The sequence below is a fragment of the Ciconia boyciana genome, chromosome 9, assembly GCF_034638445.1.
Source record: "Ciconia boyciana chromosome 9, ASM3463844v1, whole genome shotgun sequence".
NCBI classification, from domain to species: Eukaryota; Metazoa; Chordata; class Aves; order Ciconiiformes; family Ciconiidae; genus Ciconia; species Ciconia boyciana.
In genome coordinates, this window is record NC_132942.1 from 39,541,916 (window position 1) to 39,564,090 (window position 22,175).

At 39.2% G+C, this 22,175-nt stretch overlaps 1 protein-coding gene across 12 annotated transcripts in view; it reads left to right on the top strand.

Moving 5' to 3' along the window:
* The window catches only part of WWOX (WW domain containing oxidoreductase), a 541,832-nt gene that overhangs the window by 127,653 nt on the left and 392,004 nt on the right, over window positions 1-22,175 (top strand). For all 12 annotated transcript variants that reach the window (XM_072872386.1, XM_072872390.1, XM_072872387.1 and 9 more), the window contains exons 7-8: window positions 7,156-7,341; window positions 10,985-11,249. In XM_072872386.1, the coding sequence (XP_072728487.1) occupies window positions 7,156-7,341; window positions 10,985-11,249 (451 nt within the window). The remainder of the gene's footprint in view (window positions 1-7,155; window positions 7,342-10,984; window positions 11,250-22,175) is intronic.

Sequence of the window (22,175 nt, forward strand, 5' to 3'; positions counted from 1 at the left end):
TTGGTGGTGTTTGTTTAACCTCCTAGTGCACAGGCTACATTTGTTGAAAAATATTATTCTTACCTTTGCAAATCATCAGTAATTAATTCCCTTGGAAATATCTACTGCTGCACACAGCCAGCTTGTGAGGCTGCTGACAGATCATAGTTTTACATCAGGTGCTAACAAATTGATTATTGAATTTCATAACTAACTGATTTATAGCAACAACTTAATTTCTGTATCTCTCTAATGTATTCACTTACTGTATTTTCAAATAGTGCAGAGCAGTTGAGTGCTTTGTGGCTTCTAATGGTGAATTGAGCACAGCATATAAGATCTGAATGACTTGCCCAGTGCAAGGGTTTGTGATATATCACAGACTTGTGAAGTGCACAAGGTATTAGATGGTTTTCAGATGAGATATTCACAGTTAAGAATGTCCTTGTTAATTCTGCATGCTTTTTAACTTCCACTAAATTGTAGCTACACTTACCAGCATGGTGAGAGTTTTCTGGAATTGCTGTAAAGCTTGCAGTTAAAGCAGTGTATTCTTAAGTCTCCGTCATGCTGTGAAGGATAAGAAACAGTCACTGCATGCTATGATGGAGCAGCTTATGTTCAAGTCCCAGTGCATACTTAAATTGTAATGGTAGACCACGTTAGCTCACTTGGTGTGATGTAAGTCACTGACTGAAGACATTTTAAGGAGACATAGGGGTAAATTTTCAAAACACTCTGCAAGGTTTTAACTATACATTGTTTCCAGAAATATCAAATAGGCGTCATGGTTAGAGGGAGCAGCTTGGTAATGTCGATACCAGGAGTAAACACTAAAGAAAATTTTCCTTTGCTGCTGACATTTTTTTTGGCCTTAGATGTGCCTTTGATGTAGAAATACAAACTATTTTAAACTGAGGGGGGATTTTTTTTTTCATTGGGCTCAGGAGGAAGGCTAATGTAGATCGCAGCAATGTTTTTAATGAACTTGTGAAATCAAGGTCATAGTTCTGCTATCACTTAAAAATACTCCTGTCATAAAGCAAAGCTGTAGTGCCAGATGTGTGGTGCGAATTGTCATGTATCTTAAAAATTTTGTTCCTGCATAATGATACGTTCAGTGATATAGAGCTCTGCACCATTGAGATTAGAATCTGTCATCTGTGGCTGAAATGCATAACGATATGGTGGCTGTTACATAGGTAATCTCATTCATTTCCTGGTGTGTAAATGTCCAGGTCACAAAAACTTAGATGACAATTTTCAGTAATTGGACCTTTGTTAGCAGTCTGACGAGAGGCACCGATAGCTTCATGGACACGGATCCAAATCCGAGAGGTGGTTCTTTCTGAGCTGAAAGGAAGCACAACAGCAGTATCTTTCTGTTTTACACAGATTTTTCTACTAGAACGTTGTAAATACTTTTAACTTCACAGTCTCTTTAATAACTTTTACTTTAAAAAATCAGAACAAAATGTTGTTTGAAAAATACAAATCTCATGAAAAGGACTGAAGCATAATTTTATTTCTTTTACAAAACCCAATTAAATGCCCTGACAATTTAAAAGTGACTACATTTTATAATTTTATAATTCTATAATTGTCTTTTTAATTAATTGAGCTGACAGATTTAGGTGTAGAGTGCATATTTTGCCTCTGGTAGTTATTGTGTAATTAGTATTAATGAAGGATACTACATTTTGGATAGGTGGAATATAGTTTTGGTTCATATGTGAGTCCTTTCAGTCTTACCGTGGTCTGTTACTTCATAGTACATATGACAATTATCAAATAGAATTACAATCTTTTTAAAAAGTGCAGTATTTGCTCTTGCAGGGAATGGCGATGGTATTTTTTATATTACTGCTGTACTCATGTGCCTCAGTTCTCATACAGAAGGCTCTTATACCAAAAATTGCATCTATGTTGAAGAAACGTGTTCCTTTTTCCCAGTAGATTTACAAATCTGTAAATTAATTCTTGCTAGAGCTTTTCATAAACTTTCAGAAGAGATGATGAATCATCCAAAGTTTCCACACATGCACTCTCAATCTTCATGAGGCTTTGTTTTCCTCTTGGCAGATGCATCTCGAACACGCAAAATGAACTCGGGTTTAAAACATTTTGATAAAATATGCCTCAAAAGGTCGGGTACCTATTGAAAAATATGATCCTGCATATCTTAGTAAATAGCCTGCTTGCGCTGTGTTGAGTGAGGCTGCAAAGATCAAAAAAATAACTGCCTTTTTTGCAAGTTGGTTTGAACAGAAAGAGAGAACCTTGCCTTTAAAAGGACAGTCCCCCTTTATCTTCAATTGCTTTTGTGGGTATAGTATGTATGTGAAGATATTATGCATGTAAGTGTCACTGACCAAAAGGCAAATCAGAAATTCAGCACTTGAGTAAATGTGCTTCCCAAAGCACACAGATGTTTCATACTGCTTCTGAAGCTTTTTGTTAAAATTTTCCAAGTTGGCACAGGTACAGATATTAGATTGTTAACTTCTTATTAAAGCAGACTACATTGGTAACTTCCCAGTGGGCTTGAAGTTGAAATTTATTTTAATAAGGAAATACAGCCTACTGTTTATGTCGATGCTTATGCAGCTCTTTCAGTATTCAGCTAAGGTGCATTTGATTCCCCCAGAAATATTTTTTTGAAAACTGGGCTATCAAAATCTGGGGTTTTCAAACATGCCTGAAGGAATCTAATTACTTAGGTTTGTTTGACAACCTGGGGCTTCATGTTTCACATTCTTTTCCAGAATTCTTTTTGCAGATGCTCAGAGTTGCAGTGTATGTGTCCTTCAACCACACAGAAAAATGATCTGACTCTGGGTCTCCTGTCATCTTTTGTGCATAGGGCTGTGAGGAAGTACTTGAAAAGAATAGAGGGCAAGCAGCTATTTTTCCTAGTTGTGCTTCATTTATTATCTTCAGAAGTAGAATTTATGTTGAGTGGTTGATTTTGTATCATGGGATTTGGCCAATTGCAGTAAAGACATAATAGGCTGGAATGGGCTAAACAAAAAACTGTGACAGATCTTAATATTGTGGTGTTAGGACATCACAGGTATTAGTACATGGTTAGTGCAGGAATGAAAGGTATTTGTTTGACGGTCATTATTTTGTGCAAACTTTCCCAATTAATTATATCAGGGCTAGGGATGCCAGATGCAGACTCTCAAGTCTGAGGTTTTCAGCTCAGGTATGCTTGCTGAGGTCTGCTGCGTCAGACTCTGACTCAAGGGCAAGAATACACTATCGATGCCAAGGTTTCCTTAGAGATGAAACAATCTAGCAAATGTAGATCCATCTGAGGTCCGAGAACCAGAGTCTTTGCTGTGTTTCATAAGGATTTGAAAAAAAGACCAGAAAGAACAGAAAGGGTCTTTGTCCTTGGTCTTGCTGTGGAGGTTGGGAAGGCTGCAAGGTGTGTAGCATCCTGAGATTACAGTGAAGATGTCAAGGAATTTGAAGTTTTCTGGACCTGATTTTTAAATGAGAGAGGTATGTGACAGTCTAGGTTCTTTTCTAGCTTAGTTGGGTAGAATCTTACCCTTTGCTAAGCAAATTAGCAATGCTTCATTTCAAGTTCCTTCATCATGGCATTTCTATTTAAACTGGGTTAGCTGAGTTCAGTGAGGAAGGATTCTGTCTCAAGGATCTCATATGTATTGTGTGCAGTTTTTCCACCAAAGATTACAGCTTCTGGAGGATTTTTTTATTTTCCAACTTGGTCTTTATCAACTTGTATTTTTTAACAGCATATGTCACAAGCTGCAGAAGTATAAAACGTGGGCATATGCCTTGTTGCACTGACTTTATTTCTTAATCACTTTTCCCCTACCACTTGTGCAGATGTCATGAATAGATGTGTACCCCACATAAGAAAGTGACGGGCGTTGCTCCTCCCCTAGGAAAAGGTTCTTTTTTAAATGCTCCAGAAGGAGACTGTTTCCTGATTAGCAACTGGGACAACAGTGATAGTGCTGAGGTATTTCTGGTGACCTGCCCATGCATGTCAGCCATCCATCTGCTGATCACTATTGTTGTGAACGTTTGGGACAGATGGAGTTTGCTATGGTGGTCTTGCTCTGGTAGGCATCTTGAGATGACACATTGTGGTGGGCTAATTTATTAACGTAGATTTGGATAGTGAGAAACAAAAATTGGCACCTTGCTGGACCTGTTGTTTACGAACAGAGAAGGACTTGTGGGTGATGTGGTGGTTGGAGGCCGTCTTGGGCATAGCGATCATGAAATGATAGAGTTTTCGATTCTCAGAGAAGGAAGGAGGGGGTGTCAGCAGAACTGCCACCTCGGACTTCCGGAGGGCAGACTTTGGCCTGTTTCGGAGACTGGTTGACAGAGTCCCTTGGGAGGCAGTCCTGAAGGGCGAAGGAGTCCAGGAAGGCTGGACATTCTTCAAGAAGGAAATCTTAAAGGCGCAGGAGCAGGATGTCCCCATGTGCCAAAAGATGAGCTGGTGGGGAAAAACACTGGCCTGGCTGAACAGAGAGCTTTGGCTGGAACTCAGGAAAAAGAGGACAGTTTATGACCTTTGGAAGAAGGGGCAGGCAACTCAGGAGAACTACAAGGATGTTGTGAGGTTATGCACGGAGAAAATTAGAAGGGCCAAAGCCCAACTAGAACTTAATCTGGCTACTGCCATAAAAGACAATAAAAAATGTTTCTATAAATACATTAGCAACAAAAGGAGGGCTAAGGAGAATCTACATCCTTTATTGGACATGGGGGGAAACACAGTGACAAAGGATGAGGAAAAGGCTGAGGTACTTAATGAATCTTCTTTGCCTCTTTGCCTTCTTTGCCTCAGTCTTTAATAGTAAGACCAGTTGTTCTCAGGGTACCCAGCCCCCTGAGCTGGAAGACGGGGATGGGGAGCAGAATGAAGCCCCCATAATCCAAGGGGAAATGGTCAGTGACCTGCTACACCACTTAGACACACACAGGTCTATGGGGCCAGACGGAATCCACCCAAGAGGACTGAGGGAGCTGGAAGAAGTGCTCACCAAGCCACTTTCCATCATTTATCAGCAGTCCTGGCTAACTGGGGAGGTCCCAGTTGACTGGAGGTTAGCAAATGTCCCACCCAACTACAAGAACGGCTGGAAGAAGGATCCGGGGAACTACAGGCCTGTCAGCCTGACCTCGGTGCTGGGGAAGGTTATGGAGCAGGTCATCCTGAGTGCCATCACGTGGCACATACAGGGCCAGGTGGTCAGGCCCAGTCAGCATGGGTTTATGAAAGGCGGGTCCTGCTTGACTAACCTGATCTCCTTCTATGACAAAGTGACCCGCTCAGTGGATGAGGGGAAGGCTGTGGATGTTTTTACCTAGACTTTAGTAAAGCCTTTGACACCATTTCCCACAGCATTCTCCTGAAGAAACTGGCTGCTCATGGCCTGGATGGGTGTGCTCTTCACTCAGTAAAAAACTGGCTGGATGGCCGGGCCTGAAGAGTTGTAGTGAATGGAGTTAAATCTAGTTGGTGGCTGGTCACAAGTGGTGTTCCCCAGGGCTCAGTACTGGGGCCAGTCCTGTTTAATATCTTTCTCAATGATCTGGACGAGGGGATCGAGTGCACCCTCAGTCAGTTTGCAGACGACACCAAGTTGGGTGGGAGTGTTGATCTTGAGGGGAGGAAGGCTCTGCAGAGGGATCTGGACAGGCTGGATCGATGGGTTGAGGCCAGTTGTATGAGGTTCAACAAGGCTAAGTGCTAGGTCCTGCACTTGGGTCACAACAACCCCATGCAACGCTACAGGCTTGGGGAAGAGTGGCTGGAAAGCTGCCCGGCGGAAAAGGACCTGGGCGTGTTGGCTGACAGCCGCCTGAATATGAGTCAGCAGTCTGCCCAGGTGGCCAAGAAGGCCAACAGCATCCTGGCTTGTATCAGAAATAGTGTGGCCAGCAGGACTAGGGAAGCGATTGTCCCCCTGTACTTGGCACTGGTGAGGCCGCACCTCAAATGCTGTGTTCGGTTTTGGGCCCCTCACTACAAGAAAGACATTGAGGGGCTGGAGCGTGTCCAGAGAAGGGCAACGAAGCTGGTGAAGGGTCTAGAGCACAAGTCTGATGAGGAGCAGCTGAGGGAACTGGGGTTGTTTAGCCTGGAGAAAAGGAGGCTGAGGGGAGACCTTATCGCTCTCTACCACTACCCGAAAGGAGGTTGTAGTGAGGTGGGTGTTGGTTTCTTCTCTCAAGTAACAAGCCATAGGGCCAGAGGAAATGGCCTCAAGTTTGGGCCAGGGGAGGTTTAGATTGGATGTTGGGAAAAATTTCTTCACGGAAAGGGTTGTCAAGCATGGAACAGGCTGCCCAGGGAAGTGGTTGAGTCACCATCCCTGGAGGTATTTAAAAGACGTGTAGATGTGGTGCTTAGGGACATGGTTTAGTGGTGGACTTGGCAGTGTTATGTTTACAGTTGGACTCGATGTTCTTAAAGATCTTTTCCAACCTAAACGATTCTATGATTGAATAAAAACAAAAATTAAAACAACACCTTCTTCTCCCTCCTCCTCCCCCCTGCCCTTTCCCCAGGCTCAACTTCACTCCTTTATCCCAACTCCTCTACCTCCCCCCACCCTGAACGGTGCCGGAGGATGGGGAGTTGTGGTCAGTACACAACAGCTCCTCTCTGCTGCTCCCTCCTCCTCACACCGTTCCTCTGCTGCAGCATTGGGTCCTCTCCACAGACTGCAGCCCTTCAGGATACACCTGCCCCATTGAGGACTCTCCCCGGGCTGCAGGGGAATCCCTGCTCCGGTGCCTGGAGCCCCTCCTCCCCCTCCTCCGTCTCTCACCGTGCTGTTCACGCTGCTGTTTTCCACTTTTTTTCCCCTCACCCCTCTCTGCTGCGCGGCATTTCGCCCTTTCTTAAATACGCTTTCCCAGAGGTGCCACCAGCCTCACTGAGGGGCTCGGCTGTGCCCTGTGGCAGGGCCGCTGCAGAACCGGCTGGAGCCGGCTGTGTCTGGCACGGGCTGGCTCCTTCTCACAGAAACCACCCTGCAGCCGCGCCGCTGCCGAAGCCTTCACACCTACACCCAAGACAGACTTTGGCCCGGTTCACACAGGAACGTAATTGCATGTATTTCATTGAGATTTCTTTTTCCTGATTCAATTTTATTCAATACTTCTGCTATTCAGGCCTCTTCACATACTGATCTGCAACGCCGCCATCTTTGGTGCTCCCTGGTGCTTGACGGAGGATGACCTGGAGTCCACCTTCCAGGTGAACCACTTGGGACATTTCTACCTTGTCCAGCTTCTGGAAGACGTTTTACGCCAGTCATCTCCTGCTAGGGTTGTGATGGTGTCCTCCGAATCACACAGGTTGGTGAACGTTACTGTTGATTTAGCTGAAATCTGCAATCCTTAGAGCATAAAACAGTTATGGCAGAACTGCAAAAGTTTTTGAAAATGAAAGGCCTTGCTCTAAAGCACTTGCGTTTGAATAATCTTTTTAAAAATAGAAGCATTACTAATGCCTGTGGATGTTACTGGATTTGGTTCTGTTGCTGGATAAAGTGTGTTCTAGTTTTATAACAGTATGTAGGTATTTTTTGATCATTCTTTGTATGAATGCAGATTTTTGCCGCATTTCAGACCACTCATTGATTTTGCGAGGAGATGGAATAATAATTGATTAAATCTGAATGGCGTGACCTATATTGATTTGTCATTCAACAACTTCAACATCTTACCAAGAAGAATGTGCAGTTATTTTAGCAGGAGAAACAATGCAATTAAAAACTGCTAGATGAAATCCAATTGTTTTATAATGAGAAATTAGGGAATTCAATGCAGACATTAGCTGTATAATTGTAAAATGGGAAGTAGTGTAGTTAATACATATTAGAAATCTGGCCATGCCTCTTTTGGTGAATTTTTTAATTAAAATGTTAGATGCTCGTCTTTTCTACTGCCAGGAGAAGTACGGTTGGCAAAAAAAGACGTTGATGAGGTTTGCCTTATTTCAGATATGCTTGTGGTGTTTGTGTTAATAACTGAAAAGATGGATTTGATTTAAATACAGTTCCTTGTGCGAAATGCATGCCCCAGTTCTGAATTTTAGTGGGCACAAACCACTTACTGCCTTCTGACTTACTTCAGGGACTGCAGGATTAGACCTATAATGTCCAGCTTTAAACATTACTGTTGATTTCTATTTCACTTTTGGTCGTGTGCAAGAGCTCTAGCAAACCAAAAAAGAAGAATGTGTGAGTGCCTTCCCCCCCCCCCCGCCTTCATATTTCTGAAATGTTTTAGTGACCCAGAATGAAGCTTATTTTTTTAATCATGTTTCCATAAAATGTAACCCCAGGGACCTGGTAGAGAGAGACCAGCCAAGGGTCGGGCTGAAACCTTTATCACTTCCAAACACAGGGGCTTATGGTATAAATGACACACTGCAGATAGATTTACTTTTACCATTTTAAATTTATGATGGCTGAAATGAAAGGAAGCAATAGAAAATGCCAGTAATAATCCTCCCCGGTGTTAAAAGACATGAAATGTCTAGTAATTAGGTGGTAACAAAATCTGGACATCCTTATCTTTGCAAATCACACCAGGTTTGTGAAAGCAAGTAGCAGAGTCCTGTTAGGAGTGAGGGAGGCTACTGCGGGGCAGGCAAGATAGCTCTAGAAATAAATCTGCCAAGTCCAATCACTTGCCAGATGTGGAGGGCACAACGGGATACGTATAAATGAGCTGTTATTTAATGGGCGATTATGTTGAATTGTCAGCTGCTTGTTCCCCTTTGGAAGTTTGTATCTCTGATAGTATTTTAAATGACATCTTTGTTTTTCAGTGTATTAAGTGCTATGTGTAACTAGAGCTCACATCTCTGGACATCTTTATCTGTGATTTTGAAAACATTTTTTAAAGTGCTCATTGCCAACTCAGTAAGATCAGCCAAGGTTTATAGAAGCCCATCAAAAAATAAGTAACAATCTATGTTTGAATAAAATAATGAATGCAACTAGTAAATTTCCCTTTTTCTAAGTGGTCCAATTCATGTATTATGGCATATCTTAACACTTGAACTGATCATTGTAAATAACTGTGCTTTTTTCCCCCAATCTGTTTAATGGCAAGAAGTTGATGTAAGGAGTTAGTTTAGACATTAGGTATTATTGGGTCGTAGTACTTTCTGACCTACTTGAGAACTCCGAGCCTTAAACTATGTTGTAAAACAGAAGTGTTGGTATCTAATTACTTCCATAAACCTTGGCTGGATCTTTTCGCTAGAGTCAAGACCCCCTGTTAGGGGAAAAATAAAGTCCCATGTTTGCAGAAAATATTATACTAGACTGCTCCAAGGCAAAATATTTATTTGCCTCTCTGGTTCTTTGTTCATTTCTGGTTACTTCTCTGGATTCAGCACAAATGAATTCTGTTTAAATTAAGCTTTTGGGTACTTTAAGCACATCATATTAAAATCAGAATAATAAGTAGGTTGACTTTCCTTCTGTCTTTATTTCTGTGTTGTTAATTTGATTGTACAGCCCTTATCCTACTGAATTCAATGAGATTGCCGACATAAGTAAGATTGACTCACATAAGCACACTTGCAGGACTGGACTCAAAATATGCCATCGTGTTTCTGTTATATGGTATACAGAAAGTATTTTATTTATAGATTATTTTTGGTGTCATAAACGATTACTTGAGGGATGATTATAGGAAATTCCTCCCAGAATAGTCCTGTTAATTTCAGAAATGTATTTTATCTAACCGAAAATTATGAAAGAGAAATTTTGTTGTTGAAATTGAAGGGCTAATTCTGCAAGATACAGAACATCCTGGGTTCCTCTTGAGTTCAAATACTGTAGTTGCTTTTCTCTGAGTGTATTATAATTCTGCTCACAGCATAAATGTAGAAATTCCAGCTGATCTCTTCATTTCTGGGCATGAGATGCAAAATTAGTAAAGATATTTTAAAACATTTTTCTAGTGTGTACTATAATTATGTTTATCCCTGTTCTCCCCAGCTGATTCTGAAAACTCCAAGTACTAAAAAAAGCTTGCTAAATCCTTTTTATTTTTAGTAGCTCTTCTGAATGAAACATAGATCCGTAACTAAATGTAGTATTATTTTCTAATATTAAGATATACCAATAAATTGATAAATCAAATTGTAAGAATTGGGGGGAAAAATGCTATATGGGTTCATTTTCTTCATCTAAATGTCTTTAGAACATTCACTACTTTGTTATTAAAAAAAAAAGGAGAGAAACAAACAGCTGGTGTTTAATGACTCTGTCAGACCCAATTAAAAAACATCAACTAGTTACTTTGATTTGTGTTCAGCCATGCCATGGGTATACTTAAAAACATTATACTCTGCCAGAACTCATTTTGGCTTTGTTTACATTTATCTTTTAAACATATAAGACTATTGATGGCAAGTTACCAAGGTTATAACCCCTTTATATTCATCAATTTTTAATCTAAAAAAGAGTCTAAGAGGCAGTGAGACTCATCCATAGTTACTTGAACACTTAAATGAAAGTGTGCAGTATGTGAACACTGGATGAAATAACCAGGGGAAGGGAAGAAGGGGAAATGAAAGGATGCTGGTTTTCTCTGCTTCTAATGCAGAGTTATTTCATCCTACATTATTTCCTCCAAGTTGATTGTGCTTTCATGGATCTATGGCAAAATCTTTTTTTGGATTTAAAATAAAGTGATTCTTAAGTTACATACGATGCCTTTAAATTATTAAAGCCTTTTTTGACTTGTTTTTACTTATCATTTGCTTTTGCTAATTATTCAGTAATTTTACTGCCATATTATATGGGACTATTCCTTGGGTCTCAGGCAATTTCCAGTAGACACTTTCAACTGCTAAATAAGCTGTTGTTTTATGTTGGTTCTGGCCAAGTTCTACTCTGTTGTCTACATTTTATGTTGTTCTTAATGAGAGTGAAATTAACTCTGGGATACCTAAGGCATATTTACTGGTTTTTAGATTTACAGAAATTAAAGACTCCTCTGGAAAACTTGATTTCAGCCTGCTTTCTCCATCTAAGAAGGAGTATTGGGCTATGTTGGCCTACAATCGTTCCAAGCTTTGCAATATACTGTTCTCCAACGAGCTGAACCGACGCCTTTCTCCCCATGGGGTGACGTCTAATTCAGTCCATCCTGGAAATATGATTTACTCCTCCATTCATCGTAACTGGTGGGTGTATACCCTGCTGTTTACCTTGGCTCGACCTTTCACCAAATCCATGGTAAGTGAATGACTTACAGTATTTTACACATCTTCATTTTTCAAATCAGGGCAGTAAAGGTATAAAAATCCAGATGTATGTATCTGCTTTGACCTATTGCCTTTTATAACTGCAACCCTGATTTTAATGACAAACATCGTGCCAAGATAGCGCTCTAGAAGAGGATTCTTCAACCGTTTTAGATTAACTTTGTCAGTCTTCAGTAAAGGTACCTTGTTAGATGGAGTGCACAACTCCTTGTTTGAATATATGATTTTCACTGTGATTAAGGTAGTTGTGCATCTTAGGTGTGCGATAGTTTAGAGTTATTTCTGTGCTCAGTATATGTAAAACATCAAAAAAATTGCTTTGGTTTTTAAGTGGAATATGCTTGACTGCATTTTTTATGTAAACAGATGCCCTAGTTAGAAAAGATACTACAGACATTATTAATGGTGGAGGGAAAGTGCTTGCAGTGGTAAAAGCTCCTTCATTCATATTTAAAAAAAAAACCAACCCAACAATCTTCTTGATTCTTACAAAGCACTGAAGGCAATGGGTGTTTTCCCTTTGTCTCCATTGGACTTTGGACTGGCACCATGACATAATGAAAGGCTACGCAGTTCTTTCATAGCCAACATTGTGAGGCTTCATTAGATAAGAATTTGCAGCACCTCCAGCGCTTGGAGGGGTTACTCTTATCCCTTGAACCTCTGACCCAGGTTATTTATAAGGAGTCCAAAGTCTTTTTTTAGGCAGAGTATGACTTTTACTTCATTGAGAACTGTCTTCCTTTAACCTTATTGACTGCTTCTCATCCCTTATTCACCGACAAAGACAGGTATTCCCAAAAGGGGAGCAGGGAGAGGGAGTCTCCCTTGAATGTTTGCAGTTACAAATCAGGGAAATGAAAAGATTCATACCCCTGCAGAACTCATCTAGCCATGGCAATTTGTTCAAGCCCAAACCAGGCCCCTTTTACAGAAGGCTTCACAACTGACAAGAGTGGTTGTGGTGTAACATAATTTACTGTCTCCCTGCGCTGGCGATACAGACCAATTTAATTGGTTTTATTTGAAAAAGAGCAGAGAAGGAATTGTTGAGGCAGAGGGATCCATCCTTAAGTAGCTTAATCTAGTGCATAACCTATAGTAACTGAGCCAATCGGAGGTTGAACGTGTATGTATAGCTGCAAAAAAAGATTTGTTTGTACATTTCATTATCACTGAGATAATGAAATTCATCTTAATTTATACCGGGTTAATGTACGTGGAAAACACATCTTATAGTGTTTAAAGCTCTGCTTACATGTCCAAAAATTAACAGCTTCTTGAACAATGCTGGAGCTTCAGTAGGACCCATGGAGCAAAAATACAAACACTCTAGTGTGGTGCACTGACAACGTGTCAGTCAGGAGAGTCTTCACACCTCTAACCTCTGCCTGCAGTTTGCAGCCTGTACATATGCAAAACCTATTTATGTCCATGAGATTGGTAAGTGAGCATTCTGGCACCTTGGGACAAGTAATAATATCTTTCAACAGCATGTTTTTTGACCAGGACCTTTAAAACCATTTCTCTGCTGGGTTAGGGATAGTTTATAAAACAAATTCTTGAAGTTCTCCTGAGAATGGGTAAGTGAATGTTATCGACGTCCTGTGAAAAGCATCCAGTCTGTGGAACTTTTATGAATTGTTAGCTTTATTTGCTCTGACATATTTTCACAAAGGAACCTTTTGGTTTTGTTGCTCAGATAATCTCATCCTCTAAGGAACAAAATAAAACACTGAAGTTCATTTTGAATTCTTTAAAACCATTGGTAGATTTTTTTTTTTAATAGTATCTATTTATTTATGGGTGGTATGTAAAAGAGAATACAAAATATAGTACAAAACCACCAGCACTGAATAATAGTGCACTCTAGTCCAAGCCCTATCACTTCAGTAAGTCTGTGTTTGTATGTATTTCACTGAGGTTATTTGAATGTTATGATGGAGAGTGTAGGTTGAGGGTAAGCATCAGTTTTATAACTCATATTCTGATATGAATTGTTATGTTCCCCTGAACCTTACCAATGTTTCGATTGTGAGTAAAACTAGAAAAGTGCCCCTTCCTGGGTATGCAAACAAGCTAAGCTGAAATTCTCAACATCATCAGTGTAAGAGTTTTTCTATTTTAAGATTTGTAGGGAGCAAGTGATCTGCTGCTTCTCCTTTTTTTAGGAGTTCTGCTGTCACCAACCTGGAATAGACTTTATTGAGGATCTTTTTGTGGGCTTCCTCTCAGGATTTCTGTGGCAGCTCACCCCAGAGTTTAGATGAGTGTTTTGGTCAGAATACTGGGTGTGTATCTTAGAGCTTAAAGCTGCAGTCCCAAGGTTGTGAACTGTACGTTCCTGTGTTTTGCAAGGATGTCTGCATTGCACAATGCAGCATGATGCAGCAGCATTGAAAGTAGTTGCAACTGAGCTGGGTCCATAACTGGAATCGAGAGATCCGTGTCAAGGTTATGTGGAGAGAGGTAAGGTTTATCAGTTCAGGCAAGGTGCCATGCAGATATGCCCGTACTAGTTTTGATCTCCGAGGCAGTAGCTTTAACTGCTGCAGCATTGTGGTATGTGGAAAGCCTAATCCTTCTGGAGCCAGTTTAAAGCTCTTTACTACGTTTTGAACTGAGGAGGCTCCTGGAGTCTGTATAGATACATGCACGTATATGCATACACACACACAGACTGCAGCTGCACATACCTGATTTTAACTGTGGCTTTTTCATATTATTGTAGTAAAAGCTGTTAATAAAAAATTATTACATCTTTAATTTGTATTTCACAAAGATAGACTTACTAGATGTTCTGAGAGTGGTGGATAGCTCAGAATAACACTAACAGTTTCAGCTCTTTTGGAAACTTTGAAGCTGGATGCAGGAGAAAATTAGAAAATACATTTGTTTCCCTACTAGTTTTTTCCAGAACAATATAATTCTTACGTTCTGTCCTGGCTGCAAGTTGCTACTGAGAAATTAGTCTTCACGCCTTTGACTTAGTTGTCATCATTTTCTGTGGTACTTATCATCTATTTAAAGTTTACTCATTAGAAATCATAACAGGTTAGTAATTATTTTGGTTTGTTTCCAACAATGAAGAAATATACGTTGTGTATCTGAAACATTTTTTTTAATGTAGTTGTTCAGTTCTTGAATGTTGAATAGCTCCACTTTGGTTGATGAGGATGTAGTATTTTCTTCAGAAATGCATGTTATTGCATACTGTGAATTGTCATTTTGGGGAAGGTCATGCAGCCTCTGGCACGTGGCACTTGGGATATTCAGCATGACAGAATTTAGCTTAGGAAACACTGCTGGTAGCTGTTCAGTTTTAGCTGATTCCCTGAAGCACTGAGAATCAGTATTCTAATATCACACTCTTATTTACGTGTTTGCTGTTACTTGCTGTGACTACGGTGACTTAATTTCAGTAATTAGGACACTTTATGAAGTCAGACTATTTTAAGTTTCTGCTTAAAGAAACTTATACTTAAACTAAAGAACTTGCAGATCACTTAGAATCTGGTTTTCCTAAAAGAACAAACATACTTAGATAGGGTTTGTCTGTCTTTCCAAGTGTGAGGCTTTTAGAGGCACATTTTTAGTTGTTCTGTAAATGGTATACCTTACTGCAAGAAGAAATGCAACTTCACATTTTCCAAACCTGTTTTATGAGTGACTACAGCATAAAAATTATGTTATGTTTGTGCTGGCTATAGTGAACTCTTCTGTTAAATCAGAGAGTTGTCTGGTCAGCTTTTGAAATGTAATACAATATTTAAATCACTGATGGTTATAGGTATACAGGAGGTACTTCTGTTAAGTAGAGCACTGGAAACTGAAAGACTATTCCTTTTTTCCCACCCACCTCTTTTCAAGTTCTAAAATCTACAAGGATTTGCTAGACAGAAACGGAGAACAATTATTTTTTGTAGAAAGTAATAGTTGCAAATAAATTACCATTTTATTATTGTAGTAACTGTAGCTGTACTAATGTTCAAAGGGCCTTTCTTTTACTTACCACTATATAGTTACTCAGTAAATTGGAGAAGCTTATAATGTAATTAAATGTAAATTGAAACAAGTGGCCACTGTAAACAACAGATTGGAAGAGAAGCTCTGAAAGTAACTGTGTAGGCCACGCATATGCTTAGCTGGTTTGATCTAAGGCTTTAGGGTTTTGTTTCCTTGGGCTTTTTTTTCTATTCCCCCCTCTCCCCTGTGCTCTTTCTCTCTCTTTTTCTCCTTCTCTCTCTCCCCCCCCCCCCCCCCCCTTGAAAGTTGGCACAAGAACAGTTTGACTCAATTGTTTCTTTTGTTTTAAATTAATGCTAGTCATTCAGAACCCATCTGACTTGTTACTATTTACATACAAGATTAAAATTAAATACATTTATTGTAAGTTTCGAGCTTAAACTGAGTATGTTATCTAGTGTCACCCCCAGGTGATTTTGTGAGTGTACAATGGCATATAAAATTAGAAGCAGAGTGCCATTATCACACGCTTGTGATAGCCTTACATAGAACCAAATATTTTTGTTGGCAGGTAACAGAGCAGAAAGAATATCATGTGTTAGAGTAGCAAGAGCTTAACAGATGGTTCAGTGAACTGAATTTTCAAATCCTTTTACATTAAGAAATGGCTAGGGTTTGTAGAAGTTCTGAGACTATTGGGTTACATTTCCTGTTGCAGTGCAAAGCCAGCCATTGTGCTAGAGTTTTAGCAGATGTGTTAACCCCTTTTAATGGTTGGGAATAAAACATTGGTTCTGTTGCTGAGATATAAATTAAAACTAGACAAGCTCAACCTGTCAACTTTAAACAGCCAATTAGCTGCAGTAGGACTATTCTGCCCCTAGTTTTTCACTATATGAGAGACTGATACTTGAACTGCTCTTTGATTTCTCCCTTCTCCCCCAAAGATAGTAGCTTTTCAGAATGGGATTTTGTATTTAAAGTATTTGCTATTGAGAATTATAAGGAGTATTTTTAAGGGCTCCAAACTCTTCTGCATGTCTTAGTTTTACATAAAACAACGAATTCTTGTCATTCTGATATTATCCCAGGAGTGTTTTAGGCAGTTGGCATGTATTGCAATGCTCATATGGGCAGGACTACCTGTGCCTACACCTGCTTCACTGGTTTTACTTTTGCCATGTATTGGAAGTGTCTAAATTTAAATTTCATGTGATGATTTGCACCCACACCTAACATCAACTCAGAAATTCTATTCTGGCAAGAAATGAATCTGCATCTATAGGAGTGACTTGCTTCTACCTAATGATCACATCTGTTTGCTTTTGATAGAAGTCCAAAAGAGGCCCTGCAGTCTCATCATCTCTTCTCTTTCTCCCCTGTTCTTTGCTAAAGAAGCTGGAATAGCCCTTAGAGCTGAGGATAGTATTCCCTCCTTAAGTAAACATTTTTTGCTGTCCAAAGATCTGTGTGGGCTGTGTTGAGTTGATGTTGGCTTCCATTACTGAATTCACAGTTCAGGCCAAATTCTGCCCTCAGCTGTGCATGTTCAAGTCCAAGAGCAGTCATGGGCAGGGTGGGTATGTGCGTGTTTCAGAGTAGAATTTGGCCTGTGTTTCCTCCCTAAGACATTCCTGAAAATGCACTGGGGTTTCTTGAAAAGCAACAGGCATTTCTTTTTGAAAAGAGCCTCACAGTTTAGATTTGATCAAAATGGCAGTTTCTTTTCGCAAATTCAGTTTTGGGCAGGAAGTGAAAGAGGAAGGGAGAGTGAAAGGGGACTAACTATCTACTGGACATTAGCAGTTGTTGTAGAGAGTGTATAAATTACATATGCAATTCTCCTGTTTTATGGATTAATGCCTAAAGTGTACATGGTAAAGCAATGCTAAGCAACAGCTCTCTTCTTTAACACACAGATTTGTGGACTGTACCTCTAGAAACATGGAAGGACAGTTATTTTATTGAACCCTGATAGCATACGCTTCCTTGCAGAATTCCTTGCAGAATACTGTTATTTAAAATTGACTGAATTGTGTAAAAGGAAAGAAGGCATATGTGGAAGAATATTTTGACTGGTTTTATAGCATGGTAAAGAAGTGCCTCCAAAGTAGTTGTTAATCATTTTGGAAGGATGGTGCAAAAATTCTTCTATGCGCTTAGAATTTCTGTGTCCCATCCAGTAATAAAATGTAATATAAGCTAGTTTATTATCAAACTTACATTTAACTGATACATATTTTAACTTCCTGCTAAAATAAATGTAGCATGAAATATGAGGGCAAATTAAATCCATCCCCCATAACCTACACCACAGGAATGGAAAGTCTTTATGAAAACCTATCCATGTGCCAAACAGAGCTGCTCAGGGTCTCAGCGTGCAGAGCAGTGCTGGGGGGGAGCAATGGCCATGGAATTTGCTGTGTCCAACACACCCCCATAACTGTTTGTGGAGCAGCTCTGTTATGTCCTATAGTTTTGTGGAGGAAGTAAGGAATTTCTTCCTCTCCCCCTAGATCCTTGCAAAATTTCAGAATGCCCTGCCAAGTATGTGGGCTGCAAGGCAGGAAAACATTTCATCCATAATGGTTTATATTACACGTAATTAAATTAGAATTTGAAATTAAAAAGCATATTTCCCTATTTTTCAGACTGAAAAAGCTTTCTTGGATTAGAAAGCCATATATACACCTTGTGGAATGTCTGCATACAGGTCTGAATTGCCCACAAATGCTAATCTTCTGTGCAACCTCACATCCAGCCCTGTCTGCTACCTTATTGTCTCCTGCCTGAAATCTGAAAGAGATTGGCCTTATAGGTAGTTAACAGCACAGAACAGAATATCTTCTGAAACTTGCAGAAAGTCAGTCTGGCATTCAGTTAGTTTCATTTCTTGGTTCAGATTGTTACACCATCTAGAAACAGACCTTCTTATTGAATAATGGGGGGGGGGGGTATCCAATTTGTGGGTAAAACCTGCATTACAAATAAAATAATGAGTGATTAACAAAAGGTTTTAAAAGTAAATCTTTTTTATTTTTGCACTCTGGTATGATGCATCCATGATTTCTTTCTTGTCTGAAAGTTCCAGACTTTCCTTCACTGCACTTTTTTTCCTGTGTTCTTTTGCAGTCCTCCAAAGATTTCAAGTTCCTGTTTTTTCCTTATTCCTTCTCTTTTGCTCACCATCACTCGTGGACCTAAACGGCAGCTGAAGTGTCATGGTGTCTCTGAGGTGTTATGCAGCATTGATCTGCTCAGAATGTGTTTGAGAAACCGTAAGGAAGGAAATTTCTGTTGTATTACGAGTGTTGAGGTGCTTGGGTGACAGGCAAGATGTTGCAGTCTGACAGAAACAGCTGAACAGGATATTTAGCCTTTTTTTGTCCCTTTACCTTTGTTTTTTTATGTCATTACTACACTCGCTATTAGGAATTTACCTGATGCTTGTGGTAGTGTTCTTGAGATCTTTCTCATACTGAAACATCATAATTTGTTTTACTTGCTGCAAACATTGATTATCTACTGCAATAACTGAAAACAAGTAAGGTATCGATTTTCTATGGGCAAAGATGACTAAAATTTAGAACTGTGAGTTTGAAGAGACTGTAAAAAAAGATTTTTTTATGTGCTTAGGTAGTGAAATTCAGTACTGTCAAAATGCTTGAAATTCTGACGTTCTGAGGGTTTTTTGATTTTTGCGTTTGCATTTATTTTGCATATTGCTGTACAGGTATTCTTTGTTTCAATGTCAAGTATTACAAACAGCATGGAAGCAGGATGAAAATTTAAAGTTTTGGGGGAAAAAAGCGCTCTCCTTATGGGAGTCTGTATTTTCACAGTGCTCTCTGAAAAATTATTTTCATGTTTTTATTCTGTTTTGTCAGGGAAAAAAATAGCTAATAGCAGCACTAGATAATATTCTGGATTTATATGTATAACCTCTTGGCCTCCCTTCTTCTCCTGACTGATTAGAAATATGTTCTTCTCTCTCAAAAGTGGGTGTATGCTACTTTGCCACATAGATATAATATTAAAACTCTGGTTGTGGACAGGTTTGTGACACTTCTGGTTTTGTGGCCACACACAAAAAAAGATTTCTTGTGTAGTTTACATAAATCTAATATTTTTTGACAAGCGTTGCTAAGAAAACAGCAAAGCATTTATCATATAGCTTTGTTAAAAATAATAGATTGGGAAAGAGAATGTAAGGGAAAATACACAGTGAGGAACTTTTCTGAATGTATTACATACTTGAGTTGTATAAACCAAAAAATAAATGTGCACTTTCATATTCTTTTTCTATCTTTAGCTATCAATAGTAACTTTTGCTGGGAATAATCTAGGTTAAAATTTAGTGATTTCCTGTATAAACAGGCAAGTGAACTTAAATGTCCTGAAGACCTTTTTAAAAACTGAAACAGATTGCTTCTACTTTTTTTCATGCATTTATTTGGTGCTAAAGCAAACATGTGGCTGTCAACTTAGGAAAATGGCAGCTATGGTCTAAAACAGTTTTATGATATGTGCCGGCCTAGGGCCTCTTAATGTATCTCCAAACTAAGGCAGTAGTTCTTACCTTTGCTACTGGTCTTCCTTCGCCCACTCTTAAACAGTCTTCAGATTATGCTGGTATATTGTTATATTAATAATTTTAAGAAGATCCGGTAAACAAAAGGGATTTTCGTAGAAATAATTCTGTACTTTTTGCCTAATAAGGGTTTAATCTTTGATGACTTTGTAGCCTAGCTAGCAGTGAAAATTGCTGGCTGAAATTACCGTGCATTGCTGAAGACCAAATGCAAGCATGCCCCAACGTCCTCCATTGCCTTTTGCTTTGTTGCAGAGCCCTCTGGGTGCCCCTCGCTGCACCCCAGAGCCCTCCGGTTACAGTTACTGCAGCCGAGGCGACTCAAGCCTGCCTGTGACCCCACAGTTTCTCATTTGTGTGCCTGAGCAAGGTCACTTAGACAGTTTGTTGTAAATAACTAGGTAGGATCCAGACCTCCTTAGTTACCAGCTAGCACATAAATCACAGGATTATTCATTTTCTTTAATAACAAGAGAGTAATAGAGATAACTTTTTTATGAATGAGATAACTATAATCAAAAGCAGAGTCAATGCACTGTAGTTCATTTATAATGATCCAATGATCTGTTGCTAGCATTCTAGAAAGATTGTCTCAAATATTCATAGTGATAAAACTTGAGTTTTTAGCTAGCAATGAGTTTCTAATCACCTTTTATAAAAAAGTAGTCCCTAAAAACTCTTTTTAATTAATGATTTTTAACTTTTTTGGACAGACATAGATAGTATGCTGTACAGCTAGCAAGTAAATTAAGCACAGCCAAACAGAAATTATACAAGGCACTTCAATTGAACCAGATATTTTCAGCTGTTGAAATTATGGTGCTATGAATGATATGAAATGCGAAAAACAAATCCCATGTGAGTTAAGACGTAAGATGGCAAATCTGGGTTCCACGTCAAACTGTTGCCATCTGCCAAATTTTAGAAGCTGTGAGAAGGCTGGAGAAGTGGAGGCTGAGGGGAGACCTTATCGCTCTCTACAACTACCTGAAAGGAGGTTGTAGTGAGGTGGGTGTCGGTCTCTTCTCCCACGTAACTAGCAATAGGATGAGAGGAAATGGCCTCAAGTTGTGTCAGGAGAGGTTTAGATTGGGTATTAGGAAAAATTTCTTCACTGAAAGGGTTGTCAAGCATTGGAACAGGCTGCTCAGAGAGGTGGTGGAGTCACCATCCCTGGAGGAGTTAAAAAAACGTGTAGATGTGGCACTTCAGGACATGATTTAGTAGGCATGGAGGTGTTGGGTTGACGGTTGGACTTAGATGATCTTAGATGATCTTAGAGGTCTTTTCCAACCTTAATGATTCTAGGATTCTATGATTCTAAGGCCTTAATGATGGAGGGGTGGGGGGGTTATGAACGAATGGCTGTAAGAATTAGTTGTGCTTTATTAGTGTGCTTTTCACTTTCTCAATTTTCTTCTCTTAAATCAAGTTTCTTACTGAGTTTAGAGTCCAAGAATTGAATCATTTTTGACTATGACTTTTTTTAATGTAAATCTGCTGTTTATTCCTTAAATGAGGAAGAGTCAAATTCAAACTTCTCCTGTATCACTAAACTTTGAACTGAGGTCTTCTTGTCCATGTCACTTGACATAGAAATTAGGCAATAGTGCATCTTCTATTTCCTCGTAGTTCTTTCTTCCTTGTCTTTTATATGCATGTACGTACCTGCTGATACTAAGCCTTCTGGATAGCTCTTTAGGAAATAGAGCTGCTGATCCACACATCTAAAGTTCAGCAAAAGCAAGGTTTTTGGACAAAGTTTAGTTTTTGTTTCTTTGACCTCTAGAAGTTAAAATCCTATGCCTAAATTTAAAACAATAAATGGTAAATGTAATGAAATTACATAATTGAACATTGTTAGCCCATGTCATTTTGTAAGCATAACTCATAGAGCAATATAAATTTTGTGGATTCTAGAACATGGTTTATCTTTCCTTACATTTTTTTGAAGTTGCTGTTTATGAATGGACAGATGTTCAGGAAACCCCAAGCTATTATTGGCTGTATTTAGAATAGATGAAATACCAAATTGTTTAAAAAAAGAATGCAGTGTAGATCCTATTTTATGGAACTATCATTTAAATACTATTTCTTAATTGGGGGATGCAGTGCTTAGTTACATTAACATTTCCCTAGAACTCCTTGGATATGTGAGATGCTTTATCATAACATGGTCTTTTCATTTCTCTCTATATCATCTTTGAAGAAGTGCCATACCACTTTAAACAGTTCACCAATCAGTTTCATATGATGGATTCTCTTTAATCATTTACATTCAGAGAAAGTAAAATATTCCTTAGGAAGCCAAAGTAATCTAACAGAATGTCTAGTGTTTGT